General features: G+C 35.0%; 5 protein-coding genes across 5 annotated transcripts; 3 read left to right on the plus strand and 2 right to left on the minus strand.

Moving 5' to 3' along the window:
- Positions 1-46: 46 nt before the first annotated feature.
- On the plus strand, positions 47-1,138 carry LOC108906637 (zinc finger CCHC-type and RNA-binding motif-containing protein 1-like). Its single transcript, XM_018709955.2, has 6 exons — positions 47-255; positions 309-420; positions 474-545; positions 594-743; positions 797-895; positions 952-1,138. The coding sequence occupies exons 1-6, from the start codon at positions 143-145 to the stop codon at positions 1,087-1,089; spliced, it is 684 nt and encodes a 227-aa protein (XP_018565471.1). The 5' UTR covers positions 47-142; the 3' UTR covers positions 1,090-1,138.
- Positions 1,139-2,185: 1,047 nt separating this feature from the next.
- On the plus strand, positions 2,186-3,132 carry LOC108906448 (60S ribosomal protein L32). Its single transcript, XM_018709693.1, has 4 exons — positions 2,186-2,281; positions 2,414-2,513; positions 2,603-2,755; positions 2,929-3,132. The coding sequence occupies exons 2-4, from the start codon at positions 2,421-2,423 to the stop codon at positions 3,085-3,087; spliced, it is 405 nt and encodes a 134-aa protein (XP_018565209.1). The 5' UTR covers positions 2,186-2,281; positions 2,414-2,420; the 3' UTR covers positions 3,088-3,132.
- Positions 3,133-8,874: 5,742 nt separating this feature from the next.
- On the minus strand, positions 8,875-10,795 carry LOC108906453 (protein Red). The gene is made up of 4 exons (XM_018709707.1): positions 10,177-10,795; positions 9,821-10,120; positions 9,309-9,767; positions 8,875-9,252 (listed from the first exon to the last, which is right to left on the minus strand). The coding sequence occupies exons 1-4, from the start codon at positions 10,589-10,591 to the stop codon at positions 8,966-8,968; spliced, it is 1,461 nt and encodes a 486-aa protein (XP_018565223.1). The 5' UTR covers positions 10,592-10,795; the 3' UTR covers positions 8,875-8,965.
- Positions 10,796-11,917: 1,122 nt separating this feature from the next.
- On the minus strand, positions 11,918-12,693 carry LOC108906549 (bifunctional transcriptional activator/DNA repair enzyme Ada). Its single transcript, XM_018709858.1, has one exon. The coding sequence runs from the start codon at positions 12,638-12,640 to the stop codon at positions 12,023-12,025; it is 618 nt and encodes a 205-aa protein (XP_018565374.1). The 5' UTR covers positions 12,641-12,693; the 3' UTR covers positions 11,918-12,022.
- Positions 12,694-14,670: 1,977 nt separating this feature from the next.
- LOC108906318 (chromobox protein homolog 3-like) lies at positions 14,671-18,379 on the plus strand. The gene is made up of 4 exons (XM_018709546.1): positions 14,671-15,268; positions 15,324-15,485; positions 17,476-17,602; positions 17,655-18,379. Exons 1-4 carry the CDS (start codon positions 14,911-14,913, stop codon positions 18,046-18,048), a joined length of 1,041 nt encoding a protein of 346 aa, XP_018565062.1. The 5' UTR covers positions 14,671-14,910; the 3' UTR covers positions 18,049-18,379.
- Positions 18,380-18,935: the final 556 nt, after the last annotated feature.

Raw genomic sequence — 18,935 nt, forward strand, 5'->3', positions numbered from 1 at the left:
TAAAAAATAATTATTTAATAATAATCATTTTTAGTGAAAAAAAAATAGTTAAATATGTTGATTTTATAATAATAATAGTCTGAATAGGAGTGAATACCCATCATACCGTTTAAAAATATATACAAAATATTTTTTCTACGTAATGAGTGGAGGTTTGGTGCCCAGCAAAAGTACAGTATATGTTTCTAATTTACCATTCGATTTAAAAAATAATGATCTGTACAAATTGTTCGAAAAATACGGACGGATAGTGAAGTAAGGTTAGGTGTTATGAATTTCGTTCGTATTTATTACTGATATTCTTCTAGAGTGACTGTTTTAAAAGACCGAGAATTAAGAAGGAGCAAAGGAGTAGCGTTTATACTATTTCTACAAGCGGAGGACGCTAAAAAATGCGTCCAGGAGATAAACTTAAAAGAAGTATGTAACAAACTTTTAAAATTTCAATATAAGTGCTTAGAAAAACTTTGCAGATGTTCGGACGTACTTTAAAGGCTAGCATTGCAAAAGATAATGGCAAATCAGTGGAGTTTATTAGAAGAAAGGTTGGTTGTTCCCTGATCCAAGAATATATACTACAGTCGTATTTTTAGGAGTATCCCAACAAAACAAGGTGTTACGAGTGTGGCGAATTTGGTCATTTAAGTTACAAATGTGACAAAAATCTGTTGGGTGAACGAGATCCACCCCCTAAGAAAGTTAGAAAGAGGAAAAAGAAACTTACAAACACGAGTATGTCACAGGTACTTTCATTTATATTTGATATATGAGGGATTTTATATTTTTTATTTTATAGGAAGACAAGGAGTATTTTGATAGTACCGACGATGAAGCCAATAGCGATAAAGAGGTGGTTGAGGATTGTGAGACCTTAAGTGCGGCGATAGCCTTAGAGGTAAACGGTGTAAGTAGGTATTATAAAACTGAAAGTAAACGGTTATCTGTTATTAGCAAGAGAAAAAAGAACTGGAAATGTATCGATACAAAGTTGCTACTGGAAATTATGATGAGGGAGAAGAACGAGATGAAAAACCAAGGAAAAAGATTAAAAAAAGTGAATATTTTAGCGACGAAGAAGAAAGTGAATAGTTTTTGATATTGTGTGTTTTAATTTAAAAAAAAATATCTGTAAATTATTCTTTCTTATAGCATTGTCTAATAAAATAATTATATATTGAAAATACTTGGTAATTACTTAGAAAAGCAACGTCATCGAATATCACACTTTTAAGGAAAGTATATTTAACGTTTTCATGAAAAAACGGCGAATCTTCCAAAAAAATATACAGGGTTTTCAAATAAGAACATTTTGCATTGTTTCTTTGACATTTAAATTCGTAGCCAACTTTTAAATTTTCGATGATTTTAAATATCACAGGTATTATTAGTATTCTTATTTTTGTTTAAATTAAAAGAAAAGTTTAAAATTAAGTCCGCCAACGGGTTAACAAGTTCTGTCATATTTTAATGGTGCATCGTCCCTTATTAACCCTTTTTCACTTTCAAAACCTACAACATCTCAGGAGTGGAGCTTAGTATGAAGGTTGCGTTAAATCACCATATTTTGGGTTCACCTACAAGCCTCTGCTCTGTATGCGAAACACCCTGTATACTTACATATATTTAAAAAAAAATTAAAACGCCAGATTTTAGGGTTATGTTTTTTTCTCAATTGGGGAACTGAAGAACTATAAAAATTAAAATATCCATAAATTTATCAATTCGACTGTGTCGCAGAAAATTTAAACTAGTACGTATGTTTTTTCATATAGTAGTTTTTCAATAAATGTTCCATCGGAGGTTAGGTTGATTTGGGTTAAATTTTGAATTTAGACATTTACATAATTTTTCTTGATCAGTTCCTAAAGGCAAAGTATTTTTATATAGTTATTTACTTTTAATGCAATTAGACCAGACCAATTAACCTACATCCGCTGTTTTATAATGGAAATATTCCTATCTATTTCGATTTCTTATACCTTTTGTATATTGTACTCCCTGAACTTGACAGTTTATTTCGTACAGAATTTTGAAGGAAAAATGTTCGAGCATATTATGTATGTTGTTTTTTCGTAATGTAATTTTTTACAAATAATTGGCGTTTCCTTCTAATATTTTTAAATCACAAATTTTTGTTTTTCTAGAGATTTTATCGTGTCGCAATTGGCAGCACTGTTTAATTTGTAGCTCGTATCCCCACTCTTTCTCCGTAAGGTTCTTTTTGGACGTGTGTCAAAATTAGTACACACGTTTTTTAAATCTAATATTTTCAAAATAATCCGTAAGTATTTGACTAACACGAAATATAAAATATTTAGTGTATACTCGATGCAACATTTCTCTGTAGAAAATGTCCACTTAACCGCGAATACAATCCAAAATCAGTGTACTAATTTGTGTGTTTATGTTGTAGGGTCGAAATGGCTATACGACCAGTGTACCGGCCGAAAATCGTTAAAAAGAGGACAAAGAAGTTCATTAGGCATCAGTCAGACAGATATGCTAAGCTAAAGGTGTGTACATTCTCGCCACAAACAATCTAACATAACCTTATTCACTTCGTGATGTATATAGTAGTGTTACCAAACATTCCTCTTTTTAGCGCAACTGGCGTAAACCCAAGGGTATCGACAACAGAGTCAGGAGGCGTTTCAAGGGACAGTTTTTGATGCCTAACATCGGTTACGGTTCAAACGCCAAGACCCGTCATATGCTGCCCACAGGGTTCAGGAAAGTCCTCGTACACAATGTTAAAGTAAGTTCTTTTTGAAATAAATAGTTTTTGGATGCTATCGATTTACAGCCATGATGTTTATGGTAATTTGCGCCTGAAATATTATGTCGACAACCACCTCTGAGCTTTCTTTTAAGCTTTTTTATGTTACAAAGTTTTTGTTACTTTTTAATTGACTGTTTTCTTTGTTTCAGGAATTGGAGGTTCTCCTGATGCAGAACCGTAAATACTGCGCGGAAATAGCGCATGGTGTGTCATCCAAGAAGCGTAAAGAAATCGTGGAGCGTGCACAACAGTTGAGCATTAGAGTTACGAACGGACACGCTAGGCTGCGCAGCCAAGAAAATGAATAAGTTTCTTTATAACCTTAAGTTTAATAAAAAATGTATTTAAATGTTTTTTGATTTTATACACTGAATTCGAAATTTAGTGCCGTGACATCACAGAAAAAGGAAAAACAAAAATAAAAAGTTTAAGTTATTTGCTTCAAATGGACTAAATCCGATTCAATTCATCTCAAAAATATTTTATTTTGAAATTTCCATAATTACGCTACCAAATTATTTCTTCAAATGCATTTTTTAAAAAAATATGATAAATTCATTGTAGGTCGGACAAGTACTCCATGGATTGACAAATTTCAATTGTCGAAGCTTCAACTGTTATTTCAACAAGTGTCAAAATATTTATTTAAGTAGGCTGTGTGTTAAGAATATATCAACTTTTTCTTCAGATATTCTCAGTTATTGTAAAATACAAGGTGTCCTTAAAAAGTTTTTATAACGCATCAGATACAGTGCCGCTCAAAATAAGTCGATTTAGCTAAACTTTCCTTAGTTCTAAGTTGCTCTGTTTCGTTTGGGCAGTATACGGCCCTAAAGTTGCAATTTTAAAATCGTTTTTTTATAAATTTGAAACGCTTTATGTGATTTTGCTAAAATTTGGTAAGTTGGCACCGCTCTGTAGAACAGTAAACCACATATCAAAATTATGAGTAAAATCAATCCATTGGCATAGAACTTGGGTTTTTTAGTAATTACACCTTCCATAATTCTACGGCAATGGAAGAACAGAATTTTAAGTAAATTATTTACTACAAAAAATGCACTTGATAAGACTCGATTAGTCTCATGATTTTTTCGAAATTTATAATTTTAATAATTGGTATCAATTTTGGCACAAAAATTGAATTAGGAAAAAATTATTTACAATTATTCCTATGTTCTTTAAATAAAAATGAGACCTTTTAACACGCTTATTCGTTTCAGTGTATTCCGTATGATTTTTGTGTATTAGCTTTTTCGGAATACGGTTTTTTCACAAGTTTCCAGGCCTTTACACAAATAATTGTGATTATTGGTTGTCATAATTTCAAGTAAATAAAACTCGTCGCATTTAACACACCTAAATTATTTTTGGATATTGTGAACGATATGGTCGAGAGTGTCAGTGTAATCTGCAGGGTTGCCACTAGGTCGACACGAAATTACTGACGAAACTTGATTGCATTCCTGACATTTCCTGGCAAAACTTAATTATATTATTACTTGCAATTCCTGGCAATTTAATAGTTTAATCTATTATTTTGGTGATTATTACCTTTGTCTTAACCGTCGNATTGTCGAAGCTTCAACTGTTATTTCAACAAGTGTCAAAATATTTATTTAAGTAGGCTGTGTGTAAGAATATATCAACTTTTTCTTCAGATATTGTCAGTTATTGTAAAATACAGGGTGTCCTTAAAAAGTTTTTATAATGCTGCATCAGATACAGTGCTGCTCAAAGTAAGTCGATTTAGCTAAACTTTCCTTAGTTCTAAGTTGCTCTGTTTCGTTTGGGCAGTATACAGCCCTAAAGTTGCAATTTTAAAATCGATTTTTTATAAATTTGAAACACCTTATGCGATTTTGCTAAAATTTGGTAAGTTGCCACCGCTCTGTAGAACAGTAAACCACATATCAAAATTATGAGTAAAATCAATCCATTGGCATAGAACTTGGTTTTTTTTAGTAATTACACCTTCCATAATTCTACGCCAATGGAAGAAAAGAATTTTAAGTAAATTATTTACTACAAAAAAGGCACTCTTGATAAGACTCGATTAGTCTCATGATTTTTTCAAAATTTATAATTTTAATAATTAGTATCAATTTTGGCACAAAAATTGAATTAGGAAATAGTTATTTACGTAACAAGTCCGGAAAATACTGTTTTTTTGGACGAGTTGACAAAATTCTAGGACGAGCCGTAGGCGAGTCCTGGAAGTCTGCGAGTTCAAAAAAACTGTTTTCGGACGTGTTACATACACTATTTTTTCGGCAACCATGTAGAATAACAAATTAATGAGACACATTTGTTTATTATATTTTTTTGTAGATCAAAATTTCGAACATTTTAATTCTTATTTGTATTAAATATTGAAATTCGAACAGAAGATAGGTACTAACAGAAACATCTAATTCTTATTTATATTAAGATTTATAGTAAAATTTGAGCAATTGCTAATATTGAAAGGGTTTAATTTGTGATTCTTCCCGGCCTAGTCCGGGAAGTGCGTACTTCCCGGACTAGTCCGAAAAAATGCTACTTTCTTAAAGAAAAAGCGTCCGGGAAGTAGCCACTTCCCGGACGGTTGCCGAAAAAAGTTATTTACAATTATTCCGATGTTCTTTAAATAAAAATGAGACCTTTTAACACTTATTGTGTATGATTTTTGTGTATTAACTTTTTTCGGAATACGGTTTTTTCACAGGAGTTTCCAGGCCTTTACTCAAATAATTGTGATTATGATTGTCATAATTTCAAGTAAATAAAACTCGTCACATTTAACACCTAAATTATTACTAGGGTTAAAAAGTTTCTCATTTCTTAATGATTTTAATGAAATTTTCATTTATCATCACTGTACAGTAAACCAGTGCAGAATATACTGATATGTTATTAGTTTTTGGATATTGTGAACGATATGGTCGAGAGTATCCCACTAAACATTTTTCAGTTTCTGACATGTTTCAGAAACGTTTCCATTTTTATTGAAACGTTTCATAAAAAACCCATGCAACGTTCTGGTAACGTTCTAGAAGCCCCAGATGTCCTCCCCAAAATACGTTTCCAATGAAACGTTTCAAAAAATTGGTTTCAGTAACATTCTTTTTATGTTCCATTTATGCCCTCGATATTTTTGTTTTACGTTTCAGTATATTTTCAGAAATGTTTGAGTAACATAATAATTTTATTACCATATTGTTCTCATAATGCTCTCAACTTTAGATCATTTTCATTTCAAAAGCGTTTTTGAAATAGTATAAATAGTGTGAGTATTTTTTTAAATATCTCTAATACTCCTTTGTGATATTTTTATTTGTATTGTGAATGACTTAATTCGAACTAAAAAAAGTTACATTGTATATTAAAAAAAATAAATATGCTCTTCTAGTTTGGGGATGCGGCAACTTTTACTAAGAATTTCTTTCTTTTTGAGAAGCCACTGAAAAAAGTTTCTAATATGGATTACGAATTTTGCCATTCATCGTACAAATAAAAATATCACAAAACAATATCAGAAGCATTAAAAAAAAGCTACACATTTTATATTGTTCAAATACGCTTCTGAAATGGAAATTTTCTAATGTTGAGACCATCATGAATATGGTAACAATGACGAACTGATAATTAGAAAAAGTTAGTTATGATTATGAATGTTGAAATGGTAGGTACATGAAAAACAAATAACATTACTGAAAAATAATATAAAGTTATAATTTCTTCTACGCATGGTCAATATTACATATATCCTTTTAATAATAATAAATTATACAGCAGAAATAAGGATACAAAATGATATCTTGACAAAGTAAATATCTGTAGGTATACCTAAACTCTTTTATTTAAGCATGCCTATACACATAAACAAATATAAACATTTGTACAAAATATAAAATAAATGACGTCTATTTCACTTGATTCATCCATATTTCAAATAGTTCTCACTGACTAAGTAGTTGCTCTTCAAATTATATCGAAACGTATAGTTGTTGTTCCATTTTCTTAGTTCTTGTCCCTTGTCCTCTTGTCTGTAATAGGTAGTGGGTATAACTATATTTAGGTAGATGTGACGCAAAATTGGAAATCTCTTCACACATATCGTTTTAAACATTTTGCATCAATATTCATTATTTTATATGCACCTTACAATAACCACAACTGCACACACTACAAATTATCACATAAAATAGCGTCAAAGTAAAGATGAATAACAACGAAACCAAGCAAACTGACAAACCGCAAACCTAACCTAACATAATACGAATTGAAACGACACACGGGAAACAAATAAACTCGGGCTGTTACGCGCAGTCTACGCAAGTCACGAACATACATTTTTTCTAGACTTGTGTTATAAATATGCTACCACATTTTTTTTTCTAATTATGTCTTTATATAACAAAGGCAAATGAACTAACGCTTGAGAAGGATTGGGGATTGAGAGCAAAATTTAACTAATGCCGAATGTTCCATAAGATAAGCAAAAATAGCAAAGGGTTGTTCGTCTGTTATGTTTCCGAGATCGAAAGGGAATGTTTCGAGTAATGTTTCAAACTCTCTTCAATTGTAACGTTTCGGCTATGTTTCACTAAATAAGTTTTCAAGTGCTATATTTCTGTAATGAAACAGAAACGTTTCTAGTTAGTGTTTCAATTGTTTAGTAAAACATCTCATTTGCAACGTTTCATTTACGTTTCGTGTTTAGTGGGATGTCAGAGTGTAATCTGAAAGATTTCCGAACAAAGCAACTTTGAACCAAGGTAAGTTTAGCTAAATCGACTTATTTTAAGTTGCACTGTATCTGGTGTGGCGTTGTAAAGGTCTTTTCGGGACACCCCGTATAACAATGAAATATCAAATTTCAAATATATGAATACGTATTGCCAACTTATGTATTTATTTTACTTAAAGTGACAACTAGTTTCAAAACTATTGGGATTTGTCAACTTATTTTCATGGAATACTTGACCAATTTACATTTAATGCCACTATATATTTTTCCAAATTAAAATACGAATAAATCAACATGTCAAATTTCCCATGTGTGGCATTTATTGTAAAATATATTAAAGTTCCATGAAGTTTTCAAGCATTTTGAATATGCTATATGCATCACCTTAATACAACAAACATTTGGCATTTGAAGTGACAACTAATGTTTGACACATGAGACTTTTCAACTTATTTCCATAGAATCCTTGATCGACTTAACAAGCAATGTGATTTTTCATATTTCCTTTTCCAAATTAAAATGTAAATAAATATATTTTTCTACTTACTCATATTTATTGTAAAATATATTGAAGATCTATATAGTTTTTAAATATTTAGATATGCAATACCAACTTAAATATCAATTGAAGTGTCAACTAATCGAAACAATTGGTATTTGTCGACTTATTTTCATGTAGTACTTGACGGACACATCTAATGCAACTTTTTATTTTTATTTTTCGAAGAACATTTGCTTGTAACTTCGAAAGAGGTTTAGATGAAAAAAAAATCATATTAAAAATTAATTCCTTTTGATAACAAAAACAATCCTCATAATCTTTAAAATGAACTCAATTAGTTCTGGAAATACAGGGTGTCGCGCTTAAAAGTGGTACAAGCCTGTAGCTTCTTTATTTTTTGGACGATTTAAAAAAAAAAATTTTTAGAATGTACAATAAAAAAAAACTGTAACTGTAATGCTGCTGTTTTTATGAAAGCAATACACGGCCAACTAGGACGCGTTTTTTCACGTCAAAACAGCTAATTGGTATTAGCATTTTTTTTCCAAAAAACAGATTATTCTCATTCAGCATCTCTTAAAATGTCTTATCACCAAGTTTCATCAAATTCGATACATCTTTAGGCAAGCACTAGTTGGCCTTGTATTGCATTAATAAAAAACAGCAGTATCACAGTAAGGGATTTCTTTACCGTACATTCCTAAAAAAATTTTGAAATCGGCCAAAAAATAAAGAAGTTACGCAGGCTTGTATCATATTTAAGCGTGACACCTTGTATATCTTTTCCATTTTTTTTTCTTTCCCGTAACATGGGTGGGACTGTGCATAAGGGAATTACTGGGATATTTAAAACAACATAAATAATTTCTTTAGTTTTATTTTTCCAATATACAAGACATTCCAAATCCACCTACTGCAACTATTATTAAACAAAAACGAGAAAAATAACACTTTATCTCTTCTTCTGGATGATATTCTGAATTTTCTGCCACTCCCTGTCCAGATGCGCCTTCTCGTTCTTATCCTTGTGCTTCCTCGACCTCCTCCCGTCGGCCATTTTCAGACCGTACTGGAACGCCGCCTTAGGCAGCGCCTCCTTCTGATTCATGTAGTCCGAGTATTCCTCCGCGGTGTCAAAGTCCCAGCGCCCGATGGGCCCCTTCTTATTGCCCAAGTCCATCTTGGAGTAATCCACCTCGTCGTCGCTGTCGTCTATCGCGTCGTTCATTTCCTCTAAACCTGAAACCAAACGATTCGATTACATTCAAAATTTAAAAAAAACAACAAAAATTCACCTGGATAGCATTCCGCGTACCCCTCGGGCTCCTGCTGCAGCTTATTAAGGATTTCGGCGGACTTGTTGACGCGGTACGACGGCCCGGTGTTGTCCACGGGCTCGTGATCGTGCTTGTCGAAGTACGTGTGCCGCTTACCCTCCCGATCCCTGTGTTTGCTACTTCTTGACGGCACGTAGTCACCGATGTCCCCGTATATGGAATCGTCGGCGTGGTGGGAGCGTTTCGCGGGTTTCTTCCCCTCCTGCTCGTCGATCAGGTCGAATTCCTTGTTGTTGTCCGTCATGCCGCGTTTGTTCTTCTTGTTCTTGCGGTTACCTTGCCGCAGGTAGCTCAGGATCTGCGTCAGCTTGTTTATGACGATGTCGTTGGTGGTCAAAGTCGTGGTTAATTCGAAAGAGGGTACGTCGGCCACCGAGCGGATCAGAGTTGTGGGAATGTCAGTCTCCGCCTCTTCATCTAAAAAAAAAGGTGAAACAGCGGTGAAAATAAATGTATACATTTATAAATACCTAAATCGATGACGTATGCCATTCTCCCTGGTACGAACAGTTCGGCACGTTCGATATGCCTTGATTTCAACGCGTTTATCGTGTGGTAAATCGACCGGCCGATTTTTGTTTTAAATTTCATTTCCTCTTCCTCTTTCTTTTGGGCGTCCTTCTTTTCCTTCTCCTTTTCCTCCAAGTTCTTATTGGCCAACCTTTCCAGTTCTTGTTCCTGTTCCTGCTCGATCTGCTGTATCTCGCTCCTGACCTTCTGCAGGAGGGCATAATCCAGACCCTTCACCAAGTGAGTATGCTCCATGTCACCTACACCGAATAAATACAGCATTACAATCGTTTTAGCAAACAATAAACTACGTTACCTCCCAAGAACTTGGACTCTTGAATCATCTGCCTCCTCCGTTCTGCAGCGTCATATCCGGACTTCAAATCCGGGGCCACGGCCCTGTAGGCCTGAGCCGTGGCGATGGGATCGTCAGCTTGGTAATCCGGGTTAACTCCGGACCTTCTTTCACTTGCACGGTCCCTGTACTTCTCGGCCAGCTCAGCCATTTTATTGTCTTCTTGTTTTTTGAGTTTGGCATAGTAGCTCTTCTTCCGTCGTCTAGCTTCCGACTTGTCTTCTATCTTCGGGGGTGGCATGGAGTTGGGGTCGTTCATGGCTTCCCTCACCGATCCAACGGGGGCCGGAGTATGTGAGGGGGTCGCCCGCGGGGTCATGAGGAGTTTGCGGAAGTCATCGTTGGTTAGCCGTTGTGAGCTCGGTGTTTCTGCCATAGTTGGGGGTCTTGAAAAACCTGGACTATCTTCACTTTTTAATCAGAACTCGCCTGGAAGTAGAATTGAACTTATTGTTACGTATAATCTACTATCTTTCTAAGCAGTGTTGTGTATTGTTACTGTACTAAACATAAAACCTTAAAACATCGTAAATGGAAAAACTGAAACTATTATCAATATATTTGACATTCGCTGTCAGTGCTGTCAGCTGTCACTCACATTTGCACATTTGTATTTTGCGCCATCTATTTATTAAGAGTTTAATTAATAAATTAAATCAATCCATTGATTGAAATATTCAGTTAATGACAAATCGTAGAGTAAAGAGAATATTTCAACGTTGATTGAAATAACTTCAGCCAACGATTTCAATCAACGCTCACATCATGGATTGAAATATTCTCTCTCAGTCAACGCTCACATTCATTGGTGAATTAAATGAACTTTTAATGTATAGATGGCGCCACCTCCTTTCCCCATAAATAGAAATTTGTATATTACAGTATGTAATCTGTGTATTAAAGTAATTCTTCTATTATGTATGAAAGTAATAAAGATTTTTGTTCTTAACAGGTCACTTGCAGAAAAACCGACTATCCCAGCGTATTCAGCGACCCCAGTTGCATGCGATACCACCCTGAGATGAGCACTTTAATTTTTTTGACATATTTCACAGACCATTGATTTTCTCAAAAAGTTTTAACTCAAAAAAATTCCTGTATACAATAACGACTCTGACTAATCCAAAACTGCATTCAGTTTGATTCAGTTCTTCTCTAACTCCACCAGTTTTCAAGATTTTTTAATTTCTCTACAGAAATGTTAGGCAACCAAACTTACACTGCTGACAATAATACGTATAAGTTACAGGATCTTGGCGATTGCAAATCTTAAGCAACCAAACTTACAATATGTCATGTACAATGTACATTACATTAATTTTAATTATATTTCAAGAAAAAGTTAAGACAAAACAGCCCTTAGATGTACACTTTAATTATTTGACAATTTTCATGGAGCCGGAGCTAAATCGTTTTTAAAATTTTTATTTTAACACCCTGTAGTTTGAAAATGAGGCTCCAAAATGAAAAGTCCCATTATTTTAGTCCAAATAATATGTGGTCAACGGCTTGACTTACTAATTTGTAATACCCTGTAGTTTAATGTTTCCCATCTAATTTACTAACATCAAATATGAAGTACGTCAAAGATCATTTAGTAGGTCCCGTCTGAATCATTAGTCTTAGTTACTAAATACGTTAAATAGAGGCAAGATTTAATAGAAATTTTCAATATCAAGGTCGAAAAAGTCAATATTTAATATTATATTTGGTATACCTTATATTATAATAAAAAAAAACAAATTCTTACAAAAACGAAACTTAATTTGTACTTAACATTATGAGAAACATACTACGCTATAACAGTTTAAACGGCATTTTCGTCCTTCAAAATCTTCAATTTCCTCTCGGCACCCCAATGGTACTTGCCTAAACCACCGCCCTTACTAATAACCCTGTGGCAGGGCACCAAGTAAGAAACATTATTCTTCGCCACAGCATTGGCGACTGCCCTGACAGCCTTCGGATTGCCAATAGCCTTGGCGAGATCTTCGTAACTGCAGGTCGAACCTCTCGGTAAATTGACCAGCTCCTCCCAGACTTTGGTCTGGAATTCGGTGCCTTTCAAAAGGACCTTAACTTCATCAGTGGAGGTCTCATCAAACAGAGTTTGAGATTTGGTAAAAATAGCTTGATCGTCTTCTGTGAAAGCGGCCTTTGGGAAAGATTTTTTCAGGTCGGACAATCCGTCGTAATTGCCGTCTACGAATGATATGAAGCAAACGGCGTCGTTTTTGAGCCCCATGAAAATTTTTCCATACTTCGTATCGGCTGTACCATAAACTATCTTAAACTGGGGAAGTTTTCCGTATTCTACTGAGGTGATTTTTGAAATTGAACATTTAAACATTTTGGAACACACTGTTAAACGATGAATTGAAAATGTTTTCTTAATACGTAAATTTAATTTCAAACTCGAATGCATTCAAACTGACAGATGACAATAACCATTAAGCAAGAAGAACCAGTAACTAGTCATGGGTAGTGATGGGACTACTCGAATGAAAATTATCGATTATATCGATTATGAAAATCTCTCGAGATATCTCGAGTGGTCATATAGAATCATTCGATTATTCGGATACGAATGACAGTATTGACAGTGGCCACAGCGTTACTAACACCTGCGCTACTCGAGCGAGTGCGCAGATGTTTCGATTGTTCCAACGTTCTAACGAGCTACAACATCTCGAGATAAGACGGCCGAGAGGATAGATGAGACAATCGAATATCACCGCACCGACATACAAGAAAAAAAGGTATGCAGGAATTTTATGAGTGGCATCGCGGGGGTGTTACATGGGAGCTTTATTTAGCGGGGATAAAAATTCATATGAATGAAAATAATACCAAATTATGTTTTCTATAATTTTTTTTTTTTCAAAAAAATCCCAAACAATGGACCCCTTTAGGCGGCGACTACTCATTTTAAACACATGCTACTGAACCACAACTGGCAACGAAGAAATATGGAAGAAATGCCCCAATCCGCGACAGTCATTCATTTACCTAGCGTCAACATGTTTCGCATATGATTTGGGATAGCCCGGAAATTTTCAAAGTGAACTTTCGATTATATATCATTCGAATGATCATTCGATTATAAAATTAATTCGAACGGTAACCTCTCAATTATTTAATTCATTCGATTATTTCCATCACTAGTCATGGGTAACACCGTGTTGAATGGCGCTTTTGTGTTGACACCTCTCTGGGTGTCATGGGTGCTGAAACAGCCCACGTGACACCATGACACTTAATAACACCCAAGATGGCAGAAATTGCGGATTGCGAGTTACTAAACGGCGCACGGTGTCACGAGTCACCATCCTGATTCTCGATGGGATGGGGATTACATTATGACACCGCGGAAGCGCGATTATGGGAGTTAAGGGGCCACAGAGTCCCCGATTTAATATTTTTTCCAAAACTTATTTATTACGTATATAACACTTGTGAGTAAAACAATTTAATACTCAAAATATACCTAGGTATTTTAATTATTAAAACTCAAGTCGTTTAAAGTATCTATATATTTACATAAAACACGAGTAAAAATAAATATCTTTGATAAAAAAATCATACCGCAAAATTAAAAAAACATAAAACTAAAACTGAAACATTAAAAAAATACTGATAGCTATGGTTTCGTAAATAAAACAATAATCAAAAATAAATTACAAAAATTGGACTAATTAGAATTATATTGGGAACTTGTAAAGGAACCGGCGTGTCATAACGAGATTGAACGCGGCGCAGACACGCAGACAGTGCAACACTTCTGAATCTATCCGATCCAGTTTACTGTATCATGACACAATTGTGCTGACACGTTGTGTTGATACAGCAAGCCGTGTCGGTATTGTTGTGTCAATACACGAAAATTTACAGTGTTACCCATGCCTACCAGTAACCACAAAACAAAATATATCTCTAAATAAATATATATTCTATGGACATAGCTTACAGATCAACCATAGAGGAAACACTGGGATTGGGATCCACATATCATTCGGTAAGTGTTGCGCCTGCGCAGTACCCTCTAAATAAATATTGCTGTGATCTGTGCTACAACGACTTCTAGATTTCTATTATTATGAAAATTTAATTGTTCCAGTGAATATACTTGCATTTCAAATAGGGTGTCAAATTTATTTTACTGAAAAGAAGATAGAAGTATCAATTTCATATTCGCTTCCATGTGAGGATAACAGATGGCAGCAACTGTCAATCGCCAACCTTGTAATATTAATTATTAATGGTAACAGTATTCAATTTATGCTTTTTCTTTCTGTTATCCTTAGCCAAGTAACTTTTTTTTTTGTAAATTCACGCTTATCCGTTTATCTACTTGATTTTTTGATGTGTAATTCACAAATTCACAATTCTATGCTGTTGCATTTTGTGTCTTATAGCTACTACACGCCAACTTCACTTTAGTAAAAGAAGCCGCTACGAGGTTGTTTTACAACAACTAACATCCGTTTGTGTAAAAAACTAATCGCGTCTTTTTGTTTGGCTGCTACATATCGAGTTTCCAAAAAACTTGTGCCGATTTGCCATTCCCACTGTGCTATTTTGCTCCTGATACAGCATCATTAAACCCAAACTGATACAGAAGTCCCAGAGATCCAGCCTATTTAACCTAAAAAAATCCGGCAAAAGCTACCACCAGTGTTCAAAAACTTCTCGAAGATGAGCAAGAGGAACAGCCCTGTACCCACCACCGAGCCAGCGGCCCCAGAGGAGTACGTGGTCGAAAAGATCATCGACTGCCGCACCAACGAGAAAGGGGGCAAGGAATACTTCCTGAAGTGGATCGGGTACGATGAGAAGGACAACACCTGGGAGCCAGAGGAGAACCTGGATTGCCCGGGACTTATCGAAGCCTTCGAGAAGGAGAGAACTAAGAAAAAGGAAGCCGAGAGGAAAAGGAAGCTCACCATGCAGTCTGATGGCAAAGGAGCTAAGCGGAAGACTGACGAGAAGAAATCGCTTGGATTCGACAGGGGCTTGGAGCCGGAGAAAATCATCGGTGCCACCGACAGTCCAGGTAAGTGCCATAGGTGACATGTAATCGTTCTTAAATTAATTCTGCTTTGCGTTAGGCCAATTGATGTTCCTCATAAAGTGGACGGGCACGGACGAGGCTGACCTCGTGCCTGCCAAACAGGCCAACGTGAAGTGTCCGCAGGTGGTCATAAAGTTCTATGAGGAGCACCTCAAGTGGCAGTCTCCGAACATCGAGGAGAACAAGACCGGCACCGAATAATGTTTCTAGTTGTAGCCCTAAGAACCCTGTAAAAATATGATAGGCGTCGGTGGTCGTGAAATAGTGAAAAATTGCCATTAATTGTATTGAGTCGAAAAGTTTTCTGTTTTCCTTATTTGTTCATTAAGCAATGTGTCTAAGAAAGAGGCCGATCCAGGACTGTAATAGTTAGGTTAAGTTTTATTTTCTAAAAAATTAAAGGCATGATTAAACATCTCATTCTTTGCACACAATAATCTCTTGTAATTTTCGGTTTGAGCGGATCATGATTTAAAAGTTTTTTAGGAATAACTTCTACATCTTAAGAAATCCATTTCAAGATGTATTCGTATAAAAACGACACATGGGGTTGCCACGAGATAATGTTCCATTCGACTCTAACTTTGTTGTCTTTTGAGATATCGGAATAGCAGGGTATGATTTACTCGACGAAAATTCATTTGTTTTATAAAAGAAAAACAATTGATCATCACATTCTAGGGGTAACTCTGTTTTTTTACGTATGAACACACTGTATATTTTTACAAGGTCTCGCAAACTACAAGCGCCTTTTCGGAATTACAAGGATATAAGTTTGATGAGTGTCTCAAATATTAAGGGAGCCAAAAGGATGAACTTTTAGTAGAGAAAATTGAATTGAATTGAAATTGATTGAATTTTACTTTTCCGATATCATCAAACACAACGAATTTACAATCGAATCATCATTTTCGAGAGGCGACTAAAAATATTACTCTAGAATAAGACATATAGGTTTGTGATGAGCCTGATATGTTTCTTTTTTTTATTTAAATTCTCATGTAGTTAGAATTAACAGTAGACGTACACTTCCAGTAATTTACAGATAAGTTTATGTGATAAGTTTTTTTTAAGAACGCTGCGATAGAGCGGTTCCGGTTCATTCTCCCTTAGGTAACATTTCCCTGTCAATATGAAAATCTGTATATATTTACTAAAATAAACTGACTTTTTAAAAAAATAATGTGTTTGGGACGACCCGTCAACGGAAATATGTTTATTTTGGCGGCTTCTTGGTTTCAATTTCGTTATCTAAAGAAATGAGCTTAGAGAATTTAAGAATTGTTATTTTTAAAAAGTTTCGTAGTAAATTATTAACTGGGACTTTAACAATAATGGAGTGCTTAATCTAGGACAGTCTACAGTGTCGCCAGAAGCTCCAAATTTCTGGGAAAATTGGGTATTGGAAGAAAAACGTTTCTTCCCAGAAAAACAAGGAAAAAATTTAGAAAAATTGCCAGTTTGCTAATATAAATACTTACCCTTATTCCAAATATTTAAAATACGTTTATTAACTACATTTTTTATATTTAGCTGCTATTTATACCAAAACACTATCAAAACCAAGTCGTCTGTATTCAAATTTTGGATTATTGACACAAACTTCAAAATTATTTCATACATTGACGGGTTCGGAGAATTAATAGTTTGAATCAAATAATAAAAGTTTAAATAACAATTAACTTTCTTTCTTTTGTGTCATATTACATTATATTTATTAGATTCTGTAAAAATAAAAATATTCTGAAGATTCAACCCATATTTCAATGTTGGTAACAGAGAATTTAGGAATTAATAAAGTCTAGCCAATTAACAATTAACTTCAGTCTGCGCCATCTTACGTCAATATTAATAACTTTTTGATGGTGTTTTTGTAAGCCTGCACCATCTTACGTCCGTAATAATAACTTTTTGATTGTGTTTTGTCAGTCTGCGCCATCTTATGTCCGTAATAATAACTTTCCGATGGTGTTTTGTTCCCGCTTTGCGCACTTGTCAACGCCATGTTTGTTTAGCAAAAAGCGTCCGGCGTTTTGAAGATTGAAAGAAATTTTCATAACTTAATTTAAACTGGAAAGAATACCGGTGCCTCCTGCACCTGTTAGTGCATAGTTTCAACATAGTCGCTGGTTTCAATAAGCTTATCATAACTCGGACGTTTGGAGGTTATTTACTTTGAATCTCGAAAATAATGAGCAAGAGCAAGAAGTCCTCTCCTGAACCCGAGGAGGGCAACGAAGAGTACATCGTGGAGAAGATCATAGACAGCAGAATCAACGACCACGGCGTGAAAGAGTACCTTCTAAAGTGGATTGGGTAAGTCGCCCCTCGCTCACTGTAAACACCGTTCCTATACTTCACATTGTAGCTACGACGACAAAGATAACACGTGGGAACCCGAAGAGAACCTCGACTGCCCCAGCCTGATCAAAGCCTACGAGGCCGAGAAGGCGGCGAAAGACAAGGAGAGGAGCAAGAAGCGGAAAACTGACAGCGCCACCCCCGATCCCAAGGGAATGAAACGGAACAAGGAAGACAAGAAAATCCACGGTTTCGACAGGGGTCTGGAGCCCGAGAAGATAATCGGTGCTACCGACAGTCCCGGTCAGTTGATGTTCCTCATGAAATGGGTCGGGACGGACGAAGCTGACTTGGTACCCGCGAAACAGGCCAACGTGAAGTGTCCGCAGGTGGTCATCAAGTTTTACGAGGAACGGGTGACTTGGGCGGCGCCCACCACCGACGACCACAAAAACGGTTAGATGTAAAGTTGTACTTTAATTTTTTCTACTGTAAATAATTATGTTTAGTTTCGGCAATGATCTGAGTTATTTTTAAGTGGAAGACAACGCTGTCGCTTCTATAATTTTAGGTTACCAAAAAACGCGAGTTGAGCTTTTTTATAATTTTTTCGACATGTATTGTTGAAGTGTACATTAAATTAGTTTATTCTGTGAATACGATATGGCAGATTGTGTACGTTAAATCGAGGTAATTCTGAAAGATCTTTAGGAAGTATTTTGTAAAGTTTCTGTTGGGTAGTTTGTAGTGTTTATAAGAAAAAAAGAAAAAAACAGTAAATTGATTGCTAAAGGGGTGACTTTTATTTGTTTCGTATTTTTTTTATTGCAGTCGTAAAATGCTCGAGAATTTATTTCCGGAGAATTTTCTTCGAGCACAAACCAGAATAAATATATAAAAAGGTGAAGGACCAGCGAGTTCATGTCCTACGTGATATAATTATTACAAAATTAAGAATTGTGGAATTTTTTTTAATTCTTTGATGTGTATTTTGCAATATTCGCTTAAAAAAGTAGTTATGCCGTTCGGGTAGCCTGAAATTTGAAGGAATTTAAAAAAACCACCCTGCATTTCCAAAGAGAACGTTTGTGCAATGGTTTTTTGGTGCGCAAAACCTTCTCGCCTTTACAACAGTAAAGAATGCCGAGTATTTCTCATTCGGTTGAGTGCGATATGGACAATCGTTAGAGTTGTACAGTGTATTTTTCTTACAATCCACCAAAAACAAAAATTAAACAACACGAAACAGCATTTTAAAGCAATTTAATGAACGCTTTTAACGACTAATTCTTGAAATACTTAATTTATCTATTTTATTCACTTCTAAATTCATTGAAATTTTAATAAA

Source organism: Anoplophora glabripennis, unplaced genomic scaffold, assembly GCF_000390285.2.
Source record: "Anoplophora glabripennis isolate ALB-LARVAE unplaced genomic scaffold, Agla_2.0 scaffold59, whole genome shotgun sequence".
Lineage (NCBI taxonomy): Eukaryota > Metazoa > Arthropoda > Insecta > Coleoptera > Cerambycidae > Anoplophora > Anoplophora glabripennis.